Genomic DNA, 25,583 nt, shown 5'->3' with positions numbered 1-25,583 from the left:
AACGCATGTGATTGTATTCAGGTAATAGTTAATTGGCATCACCAAGAGGCCTTCAGCAGCTGAGGGTTGGGTTGGGTGGAGTTAGAGGTTTCCTAGGGTAAGCCTAGGATAATGAGTAGCAGTGATCAGCAGTAGGGGAAGGGACCTGGTCGAGTCGAGGCGGTCTTTGGGGAAGGTACGGATAGATGTGGAAGGTAGTATGGGCCCGTACTACTGAAAGCATAGGATCCGTACCCAAACCGAGGAAGGCTAAGATAAGACTAGGGAACTAGTAGTGGGTGGCTCCCTCCAGGGGTATCAGTATCGCTAACAGTTGTTATTTCTTTGTATTTCAGAATGGTGGTACTACGCCCAAGACCAGCAGTTGGCAGTTCAGGAGAGGGATCGGGTTCGGGATCAGGTTCCGAGCCAGTAGATGAGAGGCTACGCGAGTTCCTCGCGTTAGAGATCACCAGAGGTATCCTTAAGTCGACCCCCATTATCTTCGGGTCGATCAAGGAAGGGATCATCGAGTTGATGGAGGATCGCCTCGCGGCGTTCAAGAGCGACATGGCATCTGGCCAGTCGGGATCTCGCACGCTGTCCTTTAAGGACTTCAGGGGCAGCGGTGTGCTGGATTTCCACGGGGTGAAGGACCCCATTGTTGCCAGGCGGTGGATTGCAGACATCGAGTCTACGCAGTTGACTAGCTTCTGCCCTGAGGGGTCGAAGGTGAGGTATGCAGCAGGGTGTTTACGAGACTGAGCTCAAGATTGGTGGGAGTCAGTGAGTGATTCTTTGGGAGCCTCAGCTATTGAGGCTATTACCTGGTCGGAATTTGTGACCAGGTTTAGGGTAGAGTTTGCACCGGCTGTCGAGCTTCAGCAGCTGGCCAGGGATTTTTTGGATATGAGGCAGACGACTGAGACTGTGGCGGAAATCACCGTCAAGTTCCGGGAGAGGGCTTTGTTGGTGCCCCAGTATGCAGGTGACGAGTATATGAGGAGGACCCGTTATCATGATATGCTTTGGGCTGACATCCGAGAGCATGTTAGTTTTTCAGCTTGCCCCACCTTGGACTCCATGATTGCCAGGGTAAAGGAGAGGGAGATAGATTTGGAGCACATCCGGAAACGGAAAGCGGAGGAGGGGCAGCCAGGAGGGGCCTCAGGGAAGAAGCCCAAGGGATCAGATGTGGGGCCAAAAGGCCAACAGGGACGGGTCCGCTGCAGGAAATGCGGCAAGACGCACGAGGGGGCGTGCAGGTTGGGATCATCAGGTTGCTACAAGTGCGGCAAGTTTGGGCACTTTAGCAGGGATTACACTGCTCCGGCAGCAGTTATTTAGACATCGGAGTTGTTGTGTTTCCACTGCAACCAGAGGGGCCACAAGAAGGCCAACTGCCCCCAGTTGACAGGTTCAGCGCGGTAAAGACGCTAGCTCCAGTGACCCTGCGGATCACAGATGGCCGACAAGGCAAGGCAGAGGCTCCAGTGGTGAGGAGCCGAGCATTCCAGCTGACCACCGAGGAGGCACGCGCAGCACCTGATGTGGTGACGGGTATGATTCTTTTCTCTCTCGTTTATTTATATGATGTTATGATATTGATATGTGTCCGGTATATGTATATGTGTTAGGATCGTTCCATGTGAAAGGTATCCCAGTCCAGGTGTTGTTCGACTCGGGTGCACCCCGATCGTTTGTGTCCCTTGCGCTTAGCAAGAAGTTTTCTGAGTCTTCGGGCATGCTGGATTGTCCTTTGGAAGTAGAGATTGCTGATGATCGATCGGTGCGAGCATCGATGGTATTTCGGGACTGCATATTGCGTTTGTTCGAGGAGCGCTACTTGGTGGATTTGGTTCCCATTCTGTTGCGTGGGAACAAGGTGATCATAGGCATGGACTGGTTGAGCCCTAATGGGGCGGTGATAGATTACGCGCAGCAGCTAGTGCGAGTCAGGACCCCAGGTGGGGGAGAGTTAGTGATTCATGGCGAGAGGCCACAGCGCGGACCCGATGTATGTTCAGCAGCGAGGGCTAGACGTTACCTTCAGCAGGGATGCACAGGATATGTTGCGTACGTGATGGATACCCGGGAGGCGGGTAATGCGACCGTGAGCGAGGTTCCGGTGGTGCGAGATTTCGCAGATGTTTTCCCAGAGGAGCTTCCTGGGATACCTCCTGAGCGATAGGTGGAGTTAAGGATTGACCTCGTTCCTGGTGCGGCCCCGATAGCCAAGGCACCATATCGGCTGGCTCCTCCCGAGATGCAGGAGTTGTCTACAAAGTTGTAGGAGCTGCTAGACAAGGGATTCATTAGACCGAGCAGTTCACCCTGGGGAGCCCCGATTCTGTTTGTGAAGAAGAAGGACGGGTCACACCGGATGTGTATAGATTATCGGGAGTTGAATAAGGTAACGGTGAAGAACCGTTACCCACTCCCGAGGATTGATGATCTCTTTGATCAACTTCAGGGAGCATCTTGGTTCTCCAAGATTAATTTGCGTTCGGGTTATCATCAAATGAGGGTCAGGGAGGAGGATACGCAGAAGACCACGTTTCGGACGCGCTATGGCCACTATGAGTTCGTGGTGATGCCGTTTGGGCTCACCAATGCTCCTGCCGCGTTCATGGACCTCATGAACCGCGTATGCAGACCGATGTTGGATCGATCTATGATAGTCTTTATCGATGACATCTTGGTTTATTCCAAGATGCAGGAGGAGCATGAAGAGCATCTGAGAGAGGTTTTGGTGACCCTGAGGAGGGAGAGCTTGTATGCCAAGTTCTCCAAGTGTGAGTTTTGGTTGCGCGAGGTGCAATTTCTCGGACACCTTGTCAACCAGAACGGGATTCTGGTCGATCCGGCCAAGGTCGAGGCCGTGATAAGATGGGAGGTTCCAAAGTCTCCATCTGAGATTTCTAAGTTTCCTAGGATTGGCGGGCTATTATCGGAGGTTCATTCAGAATTTCTCCAAGATAGTTGTACCCCTGACACGGCTGACGAAGAAAGTCGTGGTCTTTCGGTGGGGAACCGAGCAGCAGGCAACATTTGAGACACCGAGATAGAGATTGTGCGAGGCACCCATCTTAGCCCTGCTAGAGGGCGTAGAGGATTTTGTGGTTTATTGTGACGCGTCTATTTCAGGGTTGGGCGCAGTATTGATGCAGAGGGGGCATGTCATTGCCTACGCTTCAAGGCAGCTCAAGCCTCACGAGGCGAACTACCCGACGCATGATTTGGAGTTGGGGGGCAGTGGTTTTCGCCCTCAAGATTTGGCGGCATTACCTCTACGGGGTTCGGTGTACCATTTACACGGACCACAAGAGTCTGAGGTACCTCATGGATCAGCCGAATCTGAACATGAGGCAACGTCGGTGGTTGGACGTGGTGAAGGATTATGATTGTGAGATCCTTTACCACCCGGGAAAGGCCAACGTGGTGGCCGGTGCGCTTAGCCGCAAGGCGGCGCCGATCAGGGATATTTGCATGAGGATGACTGTGGTGACTCCCCTGTTGGAGCAGATTCGGGAGGCTCAACAGGAGGCTATCAAGGAGGAACATCGGAAGAGCAAACGTGTGGTGGGTCAGGTTTCCTCCTTCGATTATGATAGTCGAGGACTATTGACACTACACTGCAGGGTGTGGGTGCTGTATCACGGAGGCGTGCGCCAGATCTTGATGGAGGAGGCGCACAAGTCTCCATTCTCTATTCATCTCGGGGCGACGAAGATGTATAGGGATCTTCGTCTAGATTATTGGTGGCCTTGCATGAAGCGGGATGTGGCATGGTACGTCGAGCGGTGCTTGACCTGCAAGAAGGTCAAGGCCGAACATCAGAGACTGCATGGGAAGATGCAGCCGTTGGACATCCCGTTGTGGAAATGGGAAGACATCACGATGGATTTTATCACAAAGCTTCCCAGGAATGCGCGCGGAGTAGATTCGATTTTGGTCAACGTGGATCGATTGACCAAGAGCGCCCATTTTATTCCGATCCAGGAGAGTAGGGCTGTAAACGAATTGAACGTTCGGCGAACCGTTCATGAACAGTTCGGCGGGAAGTTCGTTTATGTTCGTTTATTTAATAAACGAAAGAACATGAACAAAAATTATCGTTCGTTTAGTTAAATGAACGAACATGAACAATGGTCTCGTTCGTTCATTTATGTTCGTGAACGTTCGTTTACGATGTTCATTTATGTTCGTTTATGTTCGTTTGTTTAAGTTTATTTATATTTTATCTATATTCAATTATTTTTTATTATATTGCTATATTATATGTTCGTTTATGTTCATATATGTTTAATTGTGTTTTTTTTATCTTTGTTCGTTTATGTTCGTTTAGCATGTTCACGAACATGAACAAAGTAACTTGTTAAACGAACGAACATGAACAAGAAAATCCCGTTCGTTTATCCGTTCGTGTTCATTTGTTGTTCGGCTAACTTAAACGAACGAACATGAACAAGACCTTGTTCGTGTTCGTTTGGTTCGTTTACAGCCCTACAGGAGAGCATCTCGGCTGAGAAGTTGGCCGATATCTACATCAGGGAGATGGTAGCACGGAACGGGGTGCTAGTGTCAGTGATATCAGACTGAGATGTGTGATTCACTTCCAGATTTTGGAAGAAGTTTCATGACGAGTTGGGCACTCGTTTGCATTTTAGCACTGCCTTCCACCCACAGACGGATGGTCAGAGCGAGCGGACCATCCAGACTTTGGAGGATATGTTGCGGGCATGCGTGTTAAATTTCAGTGGTAGCTGGGATACCTACCTTCCCTTGGCTGAGTTCTCATACAACAACAACTATCACGTGAGTATTGACCGTCCCCCATTCGAGATGTTGTACGGACGGAGGTGCAGGACCCCGATATGCTGGGGTGAAGTTGGCCAGAGGGTCATGGGGAACACCGAGGTGGTGCTCGAGACGACCGAGAGGATCCAGCAGGTTCGGAGCAGGCTTCAGACTGCTCAGAGTCGGTAGAAAAGTTACGCCGACAAGCATCGATCCGACTTGGAGTTCCAAGTTGGGGATATGGTTCTCCTGAAGGTGTCGCCTTGGAAAGGCGTCATTCGATTCAGGAAGCGGGGAAAATTGGCCCCGAGATTTATCGAACCGTTCAGGGTTGTAGCCCGAGTGGGCAAGGTGGCTTATAGATTGGATCTACCGGACGAGCTCAGCCAGATCCACAACACTTTCCATGTCTCTCAGCTGCGGAAGTGCTTAGTGGATGATTCAACAGTAGTGTCGTTGGAGGATATTCAGGTTGACGACAGCCTGAATTACATTGAGCGCCCAGTTGCAATCCTCGATAGGAAGTCGAAGGATTTGAGAAACAAAAGGGTGTAGATAGTGAATGTGCAATGGCAGCACCGCAAGGGTTCGGAGTCGACTTGGGAGCCGGTGGATGAAATGATGGAGCATTAACCCGAGCTGTTCCAGGATCGAGCAGCAGACTTCGAGGACGAAGTCTAAAATAAGTGGGGGAGATTTGTAGCACCTGGTTCCTGGTATGTAAATCTTGATTGAGTATTTTTCCTTTTTAAGCCTTGGACTCGGCGAGTCATAGGTCCGACTCGCCGAGTAGGGACGGGACCCGGGACACGTTTAAGTTGGCGACTCGGCGAGTCACCGCTGTTGGATGAAACCCTAAGTTTCAGGGGTTTGCACCCTATTTAATCCCCCTTTTCGCCCCCAAGCCAGCCCCCATTCACCCTAAGAGCCATATACCTCGTTCTAAGCCTTGTTTTATGGATTTGAAGCCATTTGGTGTGTCCTCTTGGGGATTGGAGTGTGTAGGGAAGGAGATCAAGAAGAAGTAGAGGAGGTCAAGCACTTGGGAGCAATTTCAGAGTGATATCTAAGGTATGGCTCGTTTTCCCCCTTGTCTCCATGCTTATGGCCCCATTAAAGTCCATCATGGCTCATTTCCATGCTTGTATGTGCATAATATTTCGAAATCAGTTGATTGGTCGCTAAATCCAAGCATAGTTGAGCTTCAGGAGCTCAGATCCACTACCTTTATGAGCCCATATTGCATATAAACCTTAGATCTACTCTTTTGGTGCATTTTGAACCCTAAAAACCCCATAGATGGATATTTACATGTAAAGTTGGAAACTTTACGTGTTATTCATGCTCTAGGAGCCCAGATCTATGAATGACATGGATTGGATTCGAGCAAAATCGCATTTTTAGCTCTTGCATGGAGCGGACTCGGCGAGTCGCTCATCTGACTCGGTGAGTCCAGTCGCGAGTCTCCGGGTTTGTCCCCTTTTTGTTATGTCGAGTCGTGTGGTGAGTCCAGGAGGAACTCGGTGAGTTGGAAGCCAAAACTCACCCATAGTGGAACTCGGCGAGTCGATGCCCAGACTCGGTGAGTTCAAGGCAATCTCCTTAAATCAAGATCAGACTCGGCGAGTTGTTCATACAACTCGGCGAGTCACAGTATAACTTGCTCATCAGATGAAGATGAACTCGGCGAGTGGGATGAAGGACTTGAACATCAGTTTAGAAGGAGAACTCGTCGAGTAGACGCCTAACTCGACGAGTAGAAACAGAATTCAGGTCAGTCGTTTGGACATGGACTCGGCGAGTTGGCGAGCCAACTCGGCGAGTCGGGTCAACTGGAAGTTGACTCTGACTTTTACTTAGGGCATGATTAGGGGTAAAATGGTCATTTTACCCAAAGGTCAGTTAGCAGTTTTTGACTAAGTGTTTGGTGGGAATACAGCCGAAGGATTTCCGGAACAGCGGTAGCAGCAGTCAGACTATTCCCACGAAGATCAGCAACTACTCCGAGGTGAGTTACCTTCCAGTAGCGGTGGGTCTAAGGCCACAATGCCGGCCCACCAGTAGGAGTTGTATGATTAGATGATTGTCTCAGTGATATTTATCTAGGGTTGCTACTACCTGTGTTATGTTTATGTGTTTGTATAATATGATGCTATGTGCTATTGATAGTAAGGGAGATAGTCCCCAGGTTACTGGTCGATAGGGCCCAGCCATGCTAGATAGACTATGTGATATATGTGCTATGTGGTAGTAGTAGGGGTGAAATAGTCCCCGGTACCCGGTCGAGAGGACCGAAGGGGGGCCAGCACCCAGATATGCTAGGCAGTATCCGGTCGAGAGGACCGAAGGGGAGGCCAGCACCCATATATGCTAGGCAGTATCCGGTCGAGAGGACCGAAGGGGTAGGTCGGGCACCCAGATATGCCTGACAATTTATGTATGTTATGGGATTGTATGGTTTGTGGTACAATGGGGGAACTCACTAAGCTTTGTGCTTACAGTTTACAGTTTTGGTTTCAGGTACCTCTTCATCGAAGGGGAAGGAGCTGGCTCGGTAGCGACACATCATGCACACACATTGGGTTCTGCATTTATTAGATTTCCTTGGGATTTATACTCTATTGTTTCGATTGGTTGTATGACTTGACTTTTGATCATGGTTTGTGTTGTGATGTAGTTTGGTCAAACAATGTTTTTATCTATTAACATTTTCTAAAGTGATGTTTTAAAAACAAAATTTTTGGACGTGAAAATTGGGTCGTTACAGATCAAACCCAAGAATGACTCCAAAATGAACCCAAAATGAAAATAAACTTCCAAAGAGAAGATCTAAGCAATAAATGGTCAAGGTTTCAACTTTATACCTCAAAATGGTTGTAACAACAGAGAAGATCCTCGATCTACAGCCTTCCTCTCGATTAAGCTTCTTCAAACTCCAAAATCCTTCCAAAAGAATACCAAGAAACACTCTTCAAGCTCTCACAAACATAAATGAGAGAAAATGCACAAGCTAGGGTTTCCTGGACAAAGGGGACGGATAAGGAGGCCAAGAAAAGGCCACAAGGCCTTTAAATAGGGTGCAACACCCTAAAAATTTAGGTTTCATAAATAGCCGCCAATTCGTCGAGTTTTTCTCACCAACTCATCGAGTTGGGAAGCTTTCAACACGTCGAGTTGAGGCCTTCAAATCGACGAGTTCAAAGGGAAAATTTACCTTTTAAGCAATAAATATCATACTTGGGAATTGGGATGTTACATCATTCTAAGTTTTGGGATTTTGGTGCATTCTTCAAGTTAGAGGAGGTGATTTTTGGTTCATAGAAGCTTTGCTCTAGCTTAGATCCAGCATTCTCAATACCTTTTTTTGGATCTTTATGAGTATAAATTTCTTATCTTGATGATTATTGCTTAAGATCTAGTTTTGTATGCTTTAATGGTATCTTTTGGGTCCCTTTTATGATGGAAAAATGGATATGCATGCTTTAAATTTTAGCCATGCAAGAGATTTGACCCTTTTAGAGTTAGGATTGGAGTTTTGAGGAGATTAAGCCTTAGGAATGGATAAAGTTAGAAAATTTATCCACTAAGTCACTTAGAAGAATAATATCTAAGGTTTTGAGCTTCTATCTTAAGGGAATAAGATTTAAATAAAGGAAGGTTATTAAGCCAGATTTAGCGGCGCAGCGGCCTTGGGGTCATGACGTGATGTTGGGCTTTTTCTCGACTGTTTTGTCATTTTGTGGTCATGGTGTGACCAATGTCTGGTCACGGCGCGAAGGTCATTGACTTTTGACTAGTTTGACTTTTGGTTTAGGCAGTTTGTAGTTGATTATTTGGGAATTTAAGTAGTTGAATTCAACTCTTTGATTCAGGTGATTTTTCTTAATATACTATGTAGGACACTAGGTGTCAATGTATGCTAGTTGCTTGTATGCTTACATGCTTGTTAGGCTGGGCCCTTATGGTTGAAATAGACCAGTTGGGCTAGGCTTGTTACTCTGTGTTGTATTGTAACATCCCGAATTCAGGAGTGCAAGTTTAGGGTTCAAAGTGTAAATAAGGATGGTCAACTCGGCGAGTCAATAGGTGGACTCGGCAAGTAGAGTCGCGATGCGTGTAAAGTGGCCAACTCAGCGAGTCGGCGGCTGGACTCGGAGAGTTGGTGCTGAAGAGAGAAAAACCCTAATCTTCGGGGTTGCACCCTATTTAAAGGACTTAATGTCCTCCCCTCAGTCCCCTTAGCCCCTTTTGAAGTCCAGAAACCCTAAATCCGTTTGTGAGAGCATTGGAGAGTATTTGGAACCTTGATAAGAGCTTGGTGAAGAGATCTTTGAAGATTAAGAAGGTTGGAGCAAGGGGCTTTGCAGAGATTTGGTTCAGTCTTCAGTTGGAACTTCCTTTTGAGGTAATAATTCGTTGCTGGAGCTTTTGAGCTTCTAGACTTATCATTGTGGAGTTTTTGGGAGCTTATATATAGTTATTTCGGGTTGGAGGTGGGATTTGAGGTTGCTACTTTAGATCTGGAATAGAGATGATCCAGAAGTGCATAAAGCCCTTGTCCTTGAGTTGTTAGTGAAGCCTTCTTGTCCCAAACCCTAGCCCAAGAGTGTTTTATGCTTAGATCTCTTTGGATTCACGTAAAGTTTTCCACTTTATGTGATGGATGGGTTGTAGGAGAGTAGATTTATGGTTGGGAGTCCCAGCATGGCTTAGAAAGCCATTGTATGGGTTAAGAACTAGAGGTACTCGGCGAGTCACATGGGTGTACTCGGCGAGTTGGATGAAGATAGGCAGAAACTCGACGAGTTCGAAGAACAACTCGGCGAGTCTGTTGAAGATTGCCTTGGACTCAGCGAGTCTGTTCTTGGACTCGACGAGTCTGGTATTGGACTCGATGAGTCTGGTCGTGAAGTCCTAACCTTTTTGGTTGAGCTGTGAATCGGTGAGTCGAGGGACGACTCGGTGAGTTGAGCAGGAAGTGACTCAGAGTTTGTTGGACTCGGCGAGTCTTGGGGCGACTCAGCGAGTTGAGTAGTGGATTGGGAGTTTCTGAGTATAGGGACTCGACGAGTCAGCGGGTTGACTCGGCGAGTAGAGTCTGTCAAGAAGGTTGACTTTGACTGAGGACTTTGACTTTGACCAAGTGTTGGCCAGTTGACTTCCAGGGGTATTTTGGTAATTATTGGTATTTATTGAGTTCAGTCTTTTGGTATTATCAGTGGTGGAGTTTGTGTCGGAGGTTGGAGTAGCATGATCTTATCTTTTTAGTCAGCAGTTACGAAGTGAGTTATCCTCACTATATCGACAGCGTCTAAGGCACCAAGGTCGGCCCTTTATCGGATGGGAATCCGGGTAGTTTTTATGTTATTGCTTTGATATATGTTTGCATCCTGGTAGTTAGGATAGTATATGTTAGAAACCTGGTTAAGGTCGATATCCTGGTATATAGGATGATCCAATGTTAGTGACCGGTTAGGTCGGTATCCTGGTTAGGATGTACTTATGATATGTGATCTGTTAGATCGGTTGACTAGTTGTGAATTTCTATATGATTATATGTTCATGTGCACATGGTTGTAGGACTGCGGTTGGGTTGAGGCGGGTCCTGCTTTGTGTTGTAGGCCAACATACCCAGGGCGGACCGGATATCCCGAAGGCCCAGCAGGCGGTCCGAATAGGCTGTAGGCCCCACGAGGGCGGACCAGACGTGCCGAGGCTCGGAGAGTGGACCAGGCCGACTGAATGCCCGGTGCGGGCGGACCAGTCATACTGTAGACTCAGAGAGTGGACCAGGTGTATTGAAGGCCCGGTGCGGGCGGACCAATCATACTGTAGACTCGATGTATATGGCTAGAATCAGAGGGTGGACTAGGTGGACTAAAGACCCGGTACGGCGGACCAGTCACACAGTAGACCCGAAGTGCATGGCTGTTCTGTGTTCTGTTATGATATGACATGTTATGTGTATGGTATATGTGGTTGGTATTTTAGGGGTATCTCACTAAGCTTTCGGGCATACAGTTGTGGTTTAAATGTTTCAGGTACTTCTGGAGACCGTGGCAAGGCAAAGGCGTGATCGTACCGCTCCTTATGTTTATGTTTTATGATATGGTTCTTGGAAGACTCTGATAATAATTGTATTGAAAACTTTTTTGTAATAACTTAACGAAACTGAGTTGTTTATGAAAAGTTTAAATTGGTTGGAATTTTTAGAGCGTTACATGTATGTGATATTTTGGGGAAATCATTAAACTTTGTGCTTACATTTTTAAATTTAAAATGTTTCATGTTGTTTTGACAGCAAGGGAAATGGTGCGGCTTGATTGTATTTCATCCACTGGAGATTTTCGCATTTTATTTATGACTTTATATTTTGTTACTCTGATATTGGTTTTGAATTGTCAACTTATGCTTTGGTATTTACCTATCTTTGGAATGAAAATTGAAATGATTTCCTTTGTATTAAATTTGAAATTTGAAACGTTTCAATATTAGTCAATTTTCAAGAGCAAATGTTTGAACTTAACAAAGGGGAACATAAGGACCGTTTATGTAAGAAATTTCAAATTTAAAGACTATTTTTGTAAGGAAATTCCTCAAAAGGACCAAAATGATATGTTATGTAGACACATAACCCATTTATGTAACAGGTATAGAATTTACAAGCGATTATAGCAATGGAAAGAAATTAAAGACGAAATTCTCTACACATGAGCTTTTTGTTCAAATTATTTCATGGAATCACGATTATACCAAAATAGATTGTTTTTGATGTTGCATTACAAGACGAGAAACATGTTTTATCATATGATTTGATATATATGGGTGTAGGGATGGGTCAACCTTACTTTCTTTTTTTTAATAAAACTAGATATGTTGCCCATGCTGCGTATGGACCGTGTGTGTTTGATTTGAATGTTGTTTTTGTTAAAAAATACAGGTGGGATAATTCGATCCCTAATTTTCACAGATAGAGACGGATAGATAGAGGCAGGGAAAAAAACAAAAAAATAAATATGCGGACCAATATATTAAAAATATACCAAAAGAAGAAAATGAGAGCCGATAAAAAGTGCAACGGACAGGAAAAAACAAAAAAAGTTAAATATGAGGACAAACTCGGATTTTGCTCCGGGCCGTTTTTTGTGTATTTTATGAAAAAATATAAAAGTTTAGACTGTAAAGACCAAAAATGTCAAAATGACTAAAGAATTAAAAGGTTGAAATTAGAAAGTTTTTAGAAAAGCGGTCAAAGTTGTCAATTCCTTAAAGTTTTGTGACCAAACTATGAATGTTAAAAGTTTCTAAAAAATGTAAAAATTTTGATTGCAATGACAAAAAATGTCAAAATGACTAAAAACTAGGAGATAAAATTGACAAAAAACATATATATATATATATATATATATATATATATATAAAGGAATGATATTTTTGCCAAATCTTTGGAAAGGTAAAATGAAACACAATTGAATATGTATATATAAAAAGAATGATCATTTGTGCAAAATCCTTAGCAAAGTTATTGTAGATAAAGTAGGAATATATATATATATATATATATATATATATATATATATATATATATATATATATATATATATATTAGATAAAAAAATTGTTAGTTGAATTCTAAAATAAATTAAAAAGATGACAAAACTATATAAATGGTCGGTAGGAAGAAAAAATCATTGCAAGTCCTTTTGAGACTATTTTTGCAAGAAATTCCTTATGTTTTGTCAAACACATGAACAATTTATGTACTTCTATATTTATTCAATTTGAATACAAAGTTAGCATCGGATTATTTTTGGTCCTTATGATGAATTTCTTGCAAAACATATGAGGAATTTTTAACGTGGTTGGTCATTTTTAGATTTAAAACGCATAAGATGGATCCTTATGGTTAATCAAAAAAAAAAAACTCAGTGTGTTTTAAACCTAAAAAATGACCAATAATGTTAAAATTTCATCAAAAAGACTTCTTGTAGCCCCATTTGTATAATTTTGTCTTTAAAACTATACAAAAGTCTATTTACATATATCACAGACCAGTCATGCAAAAAATTAAAAACACATAACAATTTGCATAAAAAATAAAAGATAGAGCCTAAACATCCGATTTTTTTTAACCTAGTAGGGTTGTTCATTATTCGGATAAAACCGAATATCAATTGGACAATTTGAATTGGACAATTTAGTTCGGATTTTTGGATGAGTTTCCAGTAACACTGAATTATTATTTTGGATTTCGAATTGGTTACGGTTTATAAAATTAAAAGCGAATAGTCCAAAAAACCAAATAAGAGTTTATTATTTGTTTATATATATATATATATATATATATATATATATATATATATATATATATATATATATATATTTGTTTCAAATATACATCTTTTAGTTATTTATTAGTTTGCTAAATTGTATTTTTAAATAGATTTGAAAGTATTATCTAATAAAATACTTTAATGTATACTTTTCAAGAGCTTTTTATCTATAAAATATTGAATTATAATAAAAAATTTAATAGTTGCTCATAATTTTAATTCTCATCAAACAATTTATTTTAAAGTTGATTAATATTATGTTATATATTTTTAAATATCCTGCTTCTTGAAAACCTAATTGTAAAAACCGATCCAACTGAATTGTAATTTGATTGGTTCGAATCGGATTTGAATTCACGTTTTGAAAACCAAAAGTAATTTGGATTCATGTGATTGGATCAAATCGAACCGATTCATTCAAACAAACACTTCTACCTATATACCTATAAGGTCCAACCGTGAGATTTTGTCTGTAATTAATTACATTGCATGCACCACCTCAGACCACACATCGCCTCCTTCAGAGCATTGGGTATGGGTCGGTGTTATAATGTCATCTTACATGCCACATCAACATTAACACCACCATAACACCATGTAGAAAATGGTGTTCCAATGTTATAACTTGTTAAGAGGTAGAAAAAGGTAGAGAGAGAAAGAGGTAGGTAAATGATTTTGATTGGTTACTATTCCCGTTTCAATATGTGGTAACTAGCACGAGAAATGCCATAACGAGCTTCAACAAGTTGGGGGGGGGGGGGGGGGGGGGGGGGGGCGGTGTTCCCCGTATCATGACACCGTTTTCGTGTGTCAATTCAGCCAATTCGTTTCTTGTTGTGACCCACACTGTATACTCTCACCTTTCTTTCCCGTGTTAATTTTGCCTTTAACCCATCCTTTTTTTCCTTCTAACATTTTACTTCCCCAAGGATGATATCAATAAGAGAAAAATCACAATAATATTTAACTTGATTTTATGACATCCCAAAAATTTTAGCCATTTTAAAAACAACATTAAAATCGAAAAACAATAAGCCATTTGAAAATAAGCGTGGAAAAATCTCAAGTAAATAGACAATATAATCGAAAGTCAAAATCTAAAGTCATCAAATAATCTTTCGCACTCCACAAGCCTTTATGCTTAACATTATATTGTTCACCACATGTGATACGCGTCAAAATACAACATTGGACTTGAAAGTTTTATGAGATAAATAGGTTAAAACTCTACTCGAAAACATTACAAATCATCAAATATTACACTTGAGATAAAAACATCTATATTTATATCTATATTATATACAAGTCCCATGCAAACACAATGCATATCATCCAAACTTATCAAATGACCTACCTCATCGCCAGTAGTACAAGGATGAAGGATGACTAACAAGACCCTAAATCAACATTAATCTATTTTAACATCTTAAGGCTACTATGTTCATCTATATCAATATCTATACTATATAAAAGTCCGATAAAATTGCAATGCAAGGCATATCATCAAACTTATCAAATCACCTACCTCATCACCGAGTAGTACAGAGATGAAGGATGACTACCAATGCCCTAAATCAACATTAATCTATTTAATAAATAACTTCCAGAAATCCCTCAATATTCCAGTAAGATCCCTCCCATTAAGATTAATCTATTTTATAAAAATTATTAATTGAGTTTTTTTAACATCTTAAGGCTAATACGTTCTAACCCATACTAAGGGGTTTACATGTTAGCACGTCATTTGAAACCTCGAACGCTTGTTCTTTAGTTGGTTGTTTGGTTTATGTAGTTGGTTGTTTGGTTTATGTTGTCCATGAAAAAACCCAAATATGTGCTTATATAAACCCTACTTTACATACCCTAACAGTAGAATACATGCGTCGGTCCCTAAACTTTTAGGCCTAGTGAAAAATTTTGAGAAATTTTCCATTTTAGTGCAAGTTTTTTCGGCTTGTGGTTAATTGCTGATTTTGCTGTTGTGATAATAGGAATTTTGCATGATTTGTTGGGGGAAATTGTAGATAGTGTTTGATTATTTTATATAAGCCCTATTTTATTTATTATATCAAAGATTAATTACAAAACGTATTCATAAAAAATACAAACTTAAACTTCAATTTTCAAAAAGATCATACGCCCAAGTTTCTAATAATAAAGAATACATGTCCGTCAATTAACAACCATAAAAAATGTTAAAACATTAGTAAAAAATTTAGAGCCAAAACTTATCAAAATATCTAAAACAATATCTAATTCTAATATAACATGAGTACGATACATCAATAAATACCAGTTTCCCATTACGTTTTGAAGAATTATTAATTTTGACATTAAACCATCAACATATATAATGCAAGAAGCAAAGGAAAGAGTGATTCATACAAACAAATGAGTTGTTACAAAGTGCGTAATGAAAAGGAGCAAGAAAAAGAAGTTTTGGTTTTATTCGAAATGTGTGCATTGATTAGACAGATTTAAGACTTGATTAACAAAAAAGAAGAAAAAATGATATCCCTATTAGTATTATACCACATCACATAAAGTTCTGGATGGTTATAGACTCTACCTGATTCATGATTCATGATTTCTGTTCCACAAAAAGACTGGCTTGAGGATGCAATCCAACTTCTTTAAGGGTGAAAGAGAGTTTATCTGGACCATAAAGGACACGTGGGAAATTGGTGACTAGGCTGTAACTTCCAATTTCTAAAGCCCCTGAAGAATCAATAAAGTCGTATAGAGATTGTATTGTTGCACTGCAGTGGAATCGCCTTCCCTTTCTTTCTCCATTTGGTAATCTCACTAATACCTGCATCATTTCATTTTCATATCATATAATGTGTCTTGTTTTTTATATAATATTAATATGGTTTGGTTTATAAAATCAACAAGATAATACATTTGAGATTTTGGCTGTGTCGTATAGTATGTTTCATTCCCTTTTTTTATCTATAAACTTTTTAAGACACGTGTCTTTTCAAGAGTTTTGTGATTTTAATTAAGTTATAATTTTATTCTTCAAAAGCAACTACAAAATAATTTCTTTTCTTGTAATGTTAATTGGGTTTAAATAATATATAGAGCAGTGTTTAAATATAAAAAAAGTCGACAGAAAATTACAGTAAAAACATTAAATTTCGGGTAAGTTAGCCGTTTGACATGATATAACAGACCAAAATGGTTAATTTGGGTAAAACTTTTGGAATTTTTAAATGTAAAGACTCATTCCATACCAAACAGACTGTTTATGTTCAGTGGTTATGTAAAAACTATTACCAGAAGTTATATATTATTCAGGCATAGATTAAAACCTTCTTTTACGAAAATTAAAATGCAAATTTTTTTCTCAAAATATTTAAAGAATGAAATACCTGAGTAACATCTGGCCCCTTTTCAGGTTCAGGGCCCAACAACAAAGATTTTTCCTCACGCAGCTTAATCAATGCAGCTTCTCTTTCAGCAGCTTCAATTGCTGCTCTTTCACGGGCTTCCTCTTCTTCCTTTTGTTTCTTCTCAGCTTCAGCAGCTTCTCTTTCTACTCGTTCTTGCTCTTCCCTCCTCTGGCGTTCCCTAGCCTGATTTTGTAAAATAAAGTTAGTGAATCAGATGAAATTTTGAAAACTAATCTTAAAAAAAAGGGGGTAAATCAGAGCTTACTTGATCAGCTTCAAGTGCAGCCTGATACGCAGCATCTTGTTCCTCCCTTAATCGGATGTTGTTTCTTCTTTCCTCAGCTTCAAGTCTTGCTGTTACAAGAACAGGGGCACTTTCTTCAAGAACCCTTTGCAACATTGTTAGCAGCTCTTCTGGTGATTTAGGCCCTTCAACCTACATTATATATATCCACAAGGGCATTACATGTTAAGAACAAGCAAAGATACTTTACTATTGACACTAGTGATTGAACTCTTTACAAGGTACTTCTCATTTAGGGGCCCTTCACTAATGTGGATGCTTACAATTAATGTTTCTTGGGTTGATTAGGGACCAATAGATGCCCAAATTTCAGGTTTAACAGTCTTAAAACTTCATAATGTGAAATAATTTATTTGTTGACTAAAGAGTCCTGACATTAGGTAAGATACCTGTTGGAGCAAAGCAATTCTCTGATTAGTGGCTGCCATGACAACAGCACAGAAAGGAAACCTAGAAGCCTTCAAGCTGTTACTCATCTTGAACCCTTCGCTTGCCCTAATACTCCCACCCCAAGCAACAAAATTCTCATTTACGAACTCTGTCATAACCTCGGAACAGAGAGTGCCCTCACAGAAGGATAGTGTATCAGGATGATCTGGAGAGTGCAAGTACACAAACAATAGTTTGAATTCATGTCGCGACCGCTGTAACGCATCCATAAAACCCTCAGAAACAAAATTCGGATGTCTGTCTCCATACTCACTCTCGAACTTCGACACGAAATCCATCGCCTCTGATGCCGCGGTTGAGAGTGAAACTAAAGGAGTCGAGGAAGATCCGCCGTTAGTCCCGGAATTAGTCAATCCAATCATGCTTAAAGAATAAGAAAGAACACCGCCCACCGCCCATAAGCCTAACCCTACAGCACCTGAAACTAACCCTAGGCTCCCAGAAACAATGGAAATCGGAAGTGTGATGAGCTTCCATGCTAAACCTGGTGGACCTGCACCCTCAGTTGCAATAAATCCTGATTGTTCAAATCTGTCGGTGGCGATGGTGTCGTTGTCGATGGCGGAAGTAGTGGGAAGATTGATGTGGTCTTCCTCTGATGTTGAAGTAATACTTGAGATAGCTAGTTCAAGGTCCCAGCCATGAGCAGAGAGGATCTCCGTGCATAAATCGGCGTCTTGGAGACCTGTAATTGCTTGAAAATGAGCCAATTTATCGGCAGAAGCACTCATATCTGTGTCTATACACGTATTTAATCAATATGTATATGAGTTTTGTGAAAGATCAACGAACAATGGGATGAGATTAGGGTTTGAACAAGAAAGTAAAGGATGGAAAACGATAAATCCCTGAGTGAGGGAGGTATGGCTTTTGGACTAGAGAATTACTGGACCCAAATAATGACGAAGGTGCCTTCTAGAATCTAGATTGGTTTGCGAAAGCCGTCCGGTCGAATAAATTTGGATAACCGGTTTACTATTTTTCTTTTTCTTTTTTCCAAGTCTTTTGAAGAAAACAATTTTTTTGAGAATGCTAACAATAATGGAATAATATGACCAACACCATCATAGAGGTGTCCAAAAACACTCTTGCGATGTACAAAATTGTGATGGTGAAATGAAGAGGTCCGAGCTAAAGTCAAGGTAAAACAAAGGAGTTTTTACCAATTAATGATGACAATGAAAAAGCAATGACAATGGAAAGATACAAGGACGCCAAACCTCAAGGGAAGAAAATAATGGCCAAAGCAAAAAAAAAAATATCGTGTGTGAAGAGAGATATAAAAGTGACACAAAAGAATGTTTACTTTATACTAACTAATAAATACTTAGGTTATTGCTTCTATTCTTTATTTAATGAGGCGACTTAGTTGTTTAGGGATAGGAATGTAGAGGGGTATTGTAGGGCAACTCCGGACGACCAATAAGTGCTCCCACATTAATATTGAGAGTGAAGAAGTGAAAAATGCATTAAGGGGTGTTTGGGATTGTTTGTCAAAACAATTTATTGATTTATTGGTTTTTTTGAAAAGCTAATAAATCAAAAAATGTTTGCCAAACTTAAAAGCACTTTTTCAGAATAGTTTTTTTTATCTGTGTTAAAAAACACTTTTTAAAAAGCATGTATACTTTTGGTTTTTTAAAACTGTATTTGACTTTTTAACTAAAATAACTTCAAAAAACATTTTTTAAGTTATTGACTTATTGGCTTTTTCATCATAAAAGTTAATCCAAACACTTTTTGAAAAACTTCTTTTACCACCACTATAAATCAATAAACGTTTTTTATCTAAAAGCACTTTTAGTGTTCAAAAAGCACTTCAAACACCCTTAAAAAAGGATGTAGAGAGAAGCTGTGGTTAGTGGAGGAAGAAGGTAGCGGTTGACCAACCTTTTCTAACAATATTTTGAAAAGTCAGCAAACATGCCAAAGGAAGAGTGAAATCTAGTACTATGATATATATTTATTTAAAAAAAGAAAAAAGATGTAATAAGTTGCGACAACTATAGAAGTATTAAACTACTTAGTCATTCAATATGATACTAGCTAGAGGAAAGCTTTCTAGAAATTTAAGTCAAAACTATATGCGATTAGATTGTTTCAGATGAATTATAGTTCTTACATCTTTGCTTTTCTTATAGACGAGATTTCTCATAAGACTCGAGGAGGGGTATCATAGTGTATTTTTTTGCCGAAAACATTGTTCCGGTGGAAAAGTCTATGACAGAACGCTAGGGTGGATATCTAAAACTCTGGAAGCCATCATTGGAAGAGAATATGGTATATATCAGCACAATTAAGACAATATATATGGTACAATTTCAATAAGGAGCGTAATGAATGAATATTATTAGTATGCACAAGTGAGCATTTTTTATACCTAAACATGAGCTTCAAGTACCTGAAATATACTCATAATAAAAAAAAAGGTGCAAATGATGCCATTACACAATGTATAACGACCATTTTGGATATGTTTTAAAGTCATTATACTAATCCAAATGCATGGTATGTGTACATATGATGTGTATGTATTGTTTTAAAATAGGTTCTACAATATTTTTCACATCATAGAATTTAAATATCCTCCGATATTTTGTTTCTATCCATCCTCCTACCTATATGAAATGATAACATGTGTCACATTTTGAAAGAATTAATAACATTTTAAGACACTTGTCATTATTTCATACGGGTAGAAAGATAAATAAGAACAAAAATAGAAAGATATTTAATTTCTCTTCTAAAAAATACTTATCATTCTAATATAATCTTAACAATTTCTTAAACCCACTATGATTATCTACAAAACCAACTACCAAAATTATACTCAAAAATACATTAATCGCATTACTAAACCTCTTCAATCACAACCTTCCTCTTCCTCTCTTCCTTTCTCCAATCACCCTTCTTCCCATTACCCACATACTCCATAGCCACATTCTTCTCAGCCATCACCAACCCTACCAAACTAGACCAAACCTCTCCCCCTTGTTCATGCACCCAACACATCAAAAAATAAACTTTCCTCTCACCACCCTTCAACTTCCTCTTCATTTCCACATCACACCCCTTCATTTCTTTCATTCCATTTTTAATCATTCGATGCAAATCACAAAGCGCACACACCAAACCATCACTTCCAAGGTCCAAAACACTCGCCACATCATCAAGAACCGCAAGTCCGAACTGGGCCCCACCCATGTGTCCGAAAGCGGGCCCGCAAGCTTGTTCCAAACAGTGAGCCACAGCTTCAGAAACCGTCTCCGGTTGACCGCCTTGACCTAACACATTCGATACACTCATAACCGTTACAGTGGACCCCACCGCATCCGATTCCCATTCCCCGTTGTAAACACGAAGAGTGAAACAGTAGCTGTATAAGATGTCCACAAGGTGAACAGGTAAAAGCGGGGACGGTTGACTTGACCCGATAAGGGTGTTGACCGGCGGTAGTGCGGTGGTGGGACCCGGCGGCACCGAGGGAGCCGCCGGGTCTGGTTCATTTGGTGTTACGGGTTGAACCAGTTGGGTTCCTTGAGGGCTTAGAGATATGGTTTTAGCAGATGGTTTTAGCCACCATGGGTCCCACGGTTCGATCATTTTGCTGAGCTGTCCTGAAGCCACGGCTCGTTGAAAATGTTTCTTTTCTTCAGCCGACAAGTCATCGAAAGTGATTTCAACTCCTGTAGGGGTAAAATTGTCAAAAGAAAATATAGGGTTGATAGTGGAAGTGAAATTAACTTTCAAACATACCAGACATGATCTTTTCGATTGTCTCCTCTGATAAAGATGCATCAGTTAACCCTTCAAAAAAAAAAAAAAAATTTGAATAATTTAAATACAGAAGTAACATATTAACAGTAATAATTTGAATACAGAATTAACATATTACCATCATCTTCCATGCTATCATCTTCTTCCTCTGAATGAAAACGTCTCAGTATGTCCAGCATTTTCTGTTTAGTCTCATCAGCAGGTTCCATTTGCTTCATCTCCTCCATTACATTGTCTCTCATGAATGATTCTGTGCATCGGATACTATGTGACTGAAGAAAGATTATTAAAACATAATTTTAATACTAAATAAATTCAGAAAACCATATATAGGAGTCCAATACAATACCTAAAAAAATATTAATGATGAAACATAATTCTCAAAGTGGATACCAATTTGTGTAAGATGTGAAGAACAAAGACACGATTACCTTGTAACATGGAAGGGAACAATAACGAGTATTACATCGAGGGCATGTATATTGGGAAAACTGTTTTTGGCATCTGCAATTGAACACAAAAAAATCAATCACCTAAAATTCATGAAATTGGATATACTGTATAAAAATTGAATTAGAGAAAGGTTTGAAGAACATACACACGACATACAATACGAGATGGAGGATTCAGCTGGGATGAACTGGTTGGTGTTTCTGAAGTAATGATTGAATCCGCCATTAATGCACTTCCTGACATACAAGAATTTAATAAAGAATTTAAGCACAAAGTTATGCGTCCATGTTTGCAAAATTCATTCACAACCCCACATAAAAACTTGTCAGTGAGATAAATTAGGTTACCACCGAAATATAAACTCAGTTTAAGAAAACACAGAGAAAACACAAAATACAAAACACAGATTGATAAATGAATCGATTAGAGGGTGTTTGGCTAAGCCTATTCATAATGATAAGCATTTTTTTTAACTTGTAGTTTATTAGCTTATAGCTTATAGGGATGCCAAAAAAGTGTTAGCTTATCCTATCCGGTGTCAAAACTATAAGCTGATCAGCATTTTTTAGTGTTTGGTAAAGGAAAAGCTAATATGTGAAATAACCAAAAAAGGCTTACACATCCCTCGCAAGCATTTGATCAAACAGCTTGCCTGCAAGCTACCCATCCCAACTCAGATAAAAAACAATCATACATATGAGCCTTAAGAACACAAATTCAAGCATCTAATTCAAGATACAGAATACTGTACACATCAGATATCATATATGATAATATGAACATCAAACACATTCCCTTTTTACAGATATCATATATGAATAACAAAAGCAAACAACTAGCTGTGGCTATCGAACTATCGAAGTCAGGAAAAAAAAGGAAAAAACCGACCAACATCAACTGATAATAACACCAGCATCAACTGATAAGCTTGAAAATCTTATCGATTGACATTTGGCGATTTTAAAAGAAAGCAGAAAAGAGAAATGGAACCTGGGGTGGGGTGCGACGATGTAGCTGTGGCTATCAAAGGTCTCCTGCCGCTAGCCTCACAGGGGTGGCGACGGCGTACGGCGGCAAGCAGGGGAGGAAGTCGATGTGATAGCAGACGCGAGAGAGGCGATGCAGTAATGGAGGCGGCGACGGAGGTTGCTATTACCTTTAGCGGAGAGAAAATTAGATACGGGAAATAGGGGGGAGTGGTGAACTCTCGAAAGATTTTGGGAAAATGAGGGAATTAGGGAAATAAACGTTAGGTCCCCCTTTTTTTATTTTATTTTATTTATTTATTTTTTTTTTTCTTTATTATACCATCGAACTTATAATTTGTGTTCATCAAAGCCATCGCGATCAGTTATCACCTGTTTTACCGGTTACCACATTTAATTAGAGATGACATGTCATATTACGTGGAATTAGAACACATTTAATAATTACCGTTTCTCTTTCACCCCCTTTCTCCTTACAGTTAGGGTTCGTTAAAATTGAAGAAAAAGTTCAATCGAAGCATACGGTTAGGAAATTGAAGAGAACCGGTGAATGCGAGTGTTATAGTAAAGAAGATGGCCTCTGATTCCAAACAACGTAAGTATTTAACAGTTTATATACATTATAATGGTTTATTCGCACAAAAACCATTAGTGTACTTGAACGTTGTTGTTTCAATCTGTGATGTCGATTTTGGTGCAATGGATCTCAAAGACTTAACTTGTTCATTACAAAGTTGATTGAAGGCAGTTGTGATAATGTATATTATTACACTAGAAATGAACCATTGGCAGAGGGTATTAGGAGAATTGGGAATGATGCTGACTACTTTGAGTTTATTGAAACGGGTTATAGTGATGAAGTTGGTCTAAGAATGAATGTGTATATAGACCACGAAAATGAATTTGTACTTGATTGGGCTGATATGGAAGTAGTGGAAGATGATGAAGGGCATTATACTGAGGAAGACCCGGATGATGATAAAGATTCACAACTTTCTGATGATATTCCATTTAAGCATGAAGCAGATGATTACATTCCTTCTCTAGACAAAACTATTGGTAATGAATTCTTACATCGGGTGTCAGGTATATGGAAGGATATAAATGATGAGGCTAAAACTGATGAGGTTGAAACCAAGAATGGAGATGACAAACCAATGTACCCTGTCCATAATGAGAACCAGAAATAGGACAAAATGGTACCAATTCTAGGTATGAGATTCTCTAACCCCATGGAATTGAAAATTTTGTTTGACTAACTATACAGTGAAGAATGGGTACAACCTTTATTTTGAGGAAAATGATAGTCAGAGGCTATTAGTGAGATGTTGTAAAGATAACAAGAACCCTTCTTGTCCTTTTAAACCGTGGGCTTCCTGGATGAGTAGTGAAAGGTCTTTCCAGATTAAGTCCTTAGTTGATGACCATAATTGTTCAAGAGTCTTCAAACTTGGTTCCATTGTAACATATAAATGGATTGGAAAGCATTTTAAGAATCAACTTGTGAAGAACCCCAAAATGAGCATAAGGAAAATGAAAGCCAAAGTAAGTACAATGTTTAACTTGATTGTTAGTGTCACTCAATGTAGAAATGCTAGGAGATATGCTTTAGATGAGATAAAGGGTAGTTTAATAGAACATTATGGTAAAGTATGGAGTTATGGAGAAGAAATAATGAGAACAAATCCTGGATCAACAGTAAAGTTAGATGTGAATGTCATGCCTGATTCCACCACTTACTTTTCTAAAATGTATGTTTGTTTTAATGGTGTGAAGGATGGTTGGATTGCAGCATGTAGGAGGGTAATAGGGGTAGATGGTTGTTTTTTAAAGGGTATATATAGAGGCCAACTGTTAGCAGCTATGGGTAGGGATGCAAACAACCACATCTTCCCTATTGCATGGGCTGTGGTGGAAGTTGAAAATAAGGAAACATGGAAGTGGTTTATTGACCTCCTTTTGGATAACATTTAAATGGGAATTGGTCATGGATTGACCCTCATATTGGACCAACACAAGGTATATTTCTGTTTTGATTTGTTTAAGTTGAATGTTTTTGTTATGTCATTTATTTCATGCTTTCTTTCAGGGATTAATAAAGGCTGTCAAAGAAAGGGTTCCAGCAGCAGATCATAGACAATGTGCTAGGAACATCTATGCTAACTTCAAGAAAAGATTCAAAGGTGAACGATATAGCAAGTTGTTTTGGGCAGCAGCTGCTAGTACTACTCAACCTAAATTTGAGGCATAAATGAATTCCATAAAAAAAATTGACCCTTTGGCTTATGAACACCTCATGGAAAGGGACCCTAAATTTTGGTGCAAGGCATTCTTTGAAGTGGATAGGGCTTGTGATGCTTATGTGAATGGCATATCAAAAAGTTTCAACTATGTTATTGATCTTGCTAGGAAGAGGTCACTCATCACCATGTTGGAAGAGATAAGGATTTATGCAATGGAGAGGATGTATAAAATGTTGCTAGAGGGACAAAGTTGGGGAAATTTAAAAATATGTCCATCTATAAGGTTGAAAATATCAAAGCTAAAGAAACAACAAAGGTATGATATAACTTCTATCATATAAATATTATATGTCTCATCTATAAGATTAATAGAACTTATTATTTTTGTGAGCAGATTTTGGGGGGTTATACCTTATAGGATACAACAATATGAGGTTAGGATTGGAAATGATGGATATGTTGTGGACCTTAACAACAACACATGTGGATGTAGATCTTGGCAAGTATCAGGTATCCCATGTGTGCATGCAGTGGCAGTCATTTCATACCTCAACAGAAATGCAAGGGATTATATTACACCATGGTTCCATACAACCATGTTCTTGACTTATTACAACCATACCATTAATCCACTTAATGGTAGTTCCATGTGGCCCGAAGTTACCTACATGAAGCCATTGCCTCCCAAAAAAAAAAGGTTACCAGGAAGGCCAATCATTAAAAGGAAAACGGATCAATCTGAGAGGGAAAGCCAAGGGAAAACAAGGCATACTATCTCAAAAGCAGGTGCAGTTATGAGATGCACCATTTGTAGAGAAACGAGCCACAATAGATCAACATGTCCTACAAGACCAAAAGATGCA

General features: G+C 39.8%; 2 protein-coding genes across 2 annotated transcripts; both read right to left on the bottom strand.

Moving 5' to 3' along the window:
* Positions 1-15,466: 15,466 nt before the first annotated feature.
* LOC145000927 (plant UBX domain-containing protein 10-like) lies at positions 15,467-18,172 on the bottom strand. The gene is made up of 4 exons (XM_078960229.1): positions 17,201-18,172; positions 16,773-16,943; positions 16,487-16,690; positions 15,467-15,924 (listed from the first exon to the last, which is right to left on the bottom strand). Exons 1-4 carry the CDS (start codon positions 17,990-17,992, stop codon positions 15,694-15,696), a joined length of 1,398 nt encoding a protein of 465 aa, XP_078816355.1. The 5' UTR covers positions 17,993-18,172; the 3' UTR covers positions 15,467-15,693.
* Positions 18,173-19,772: 1,600 nt separating this feature from the next.
* LOC145002063 (HIT-type Zinc finger family protein) lies at positions 19,773-22,711 on the bottom strand. The gene is made up of 6 exons (XM_078961367.1): positions 22,482-22,711; positions 21,637-21,727; positions 21,470-21,542; positions 21,157-21,310; positions 21,018-21,068; positions 19,773-20,947 (listed from the first exon to the last, which is right to left on the bottom strand). The coding sequence occupies exons 2-6, from the start codon at positions 21,714-21,716 to the stop codon at positions 20,115-20,117; spliced, it is 1,191 nt and encodes a 396-aa protein (XP_078817493.1). The 5' UTR covers positions 21,717-21,727; positions 22,482-22,711; the 3' UTR covers positions 19,773-20,114.
* Between the last annotated feature and the right edge of the window lie 2,872 nt (positions 22,712-25,583).

Source organism: Lactuca saligna, chromosome 6 (assembly GCF_052625555.1).
Source record: "Lactuca saligna cultivar CGN05327 chromosome 6, ASM5262555v1, whole genome shotgun sequence".
Taxonomy (NCBI): domain Eukaryota; kingdom Viridiplantae; phylum Streptophyta; class Magnoliopsida; order Asterales; family Asteraceae; genus Lactuca; species Lactuca saligna.
This window is presented reverse-complemented; position numbering and strand designations above follow the sequence as displayed.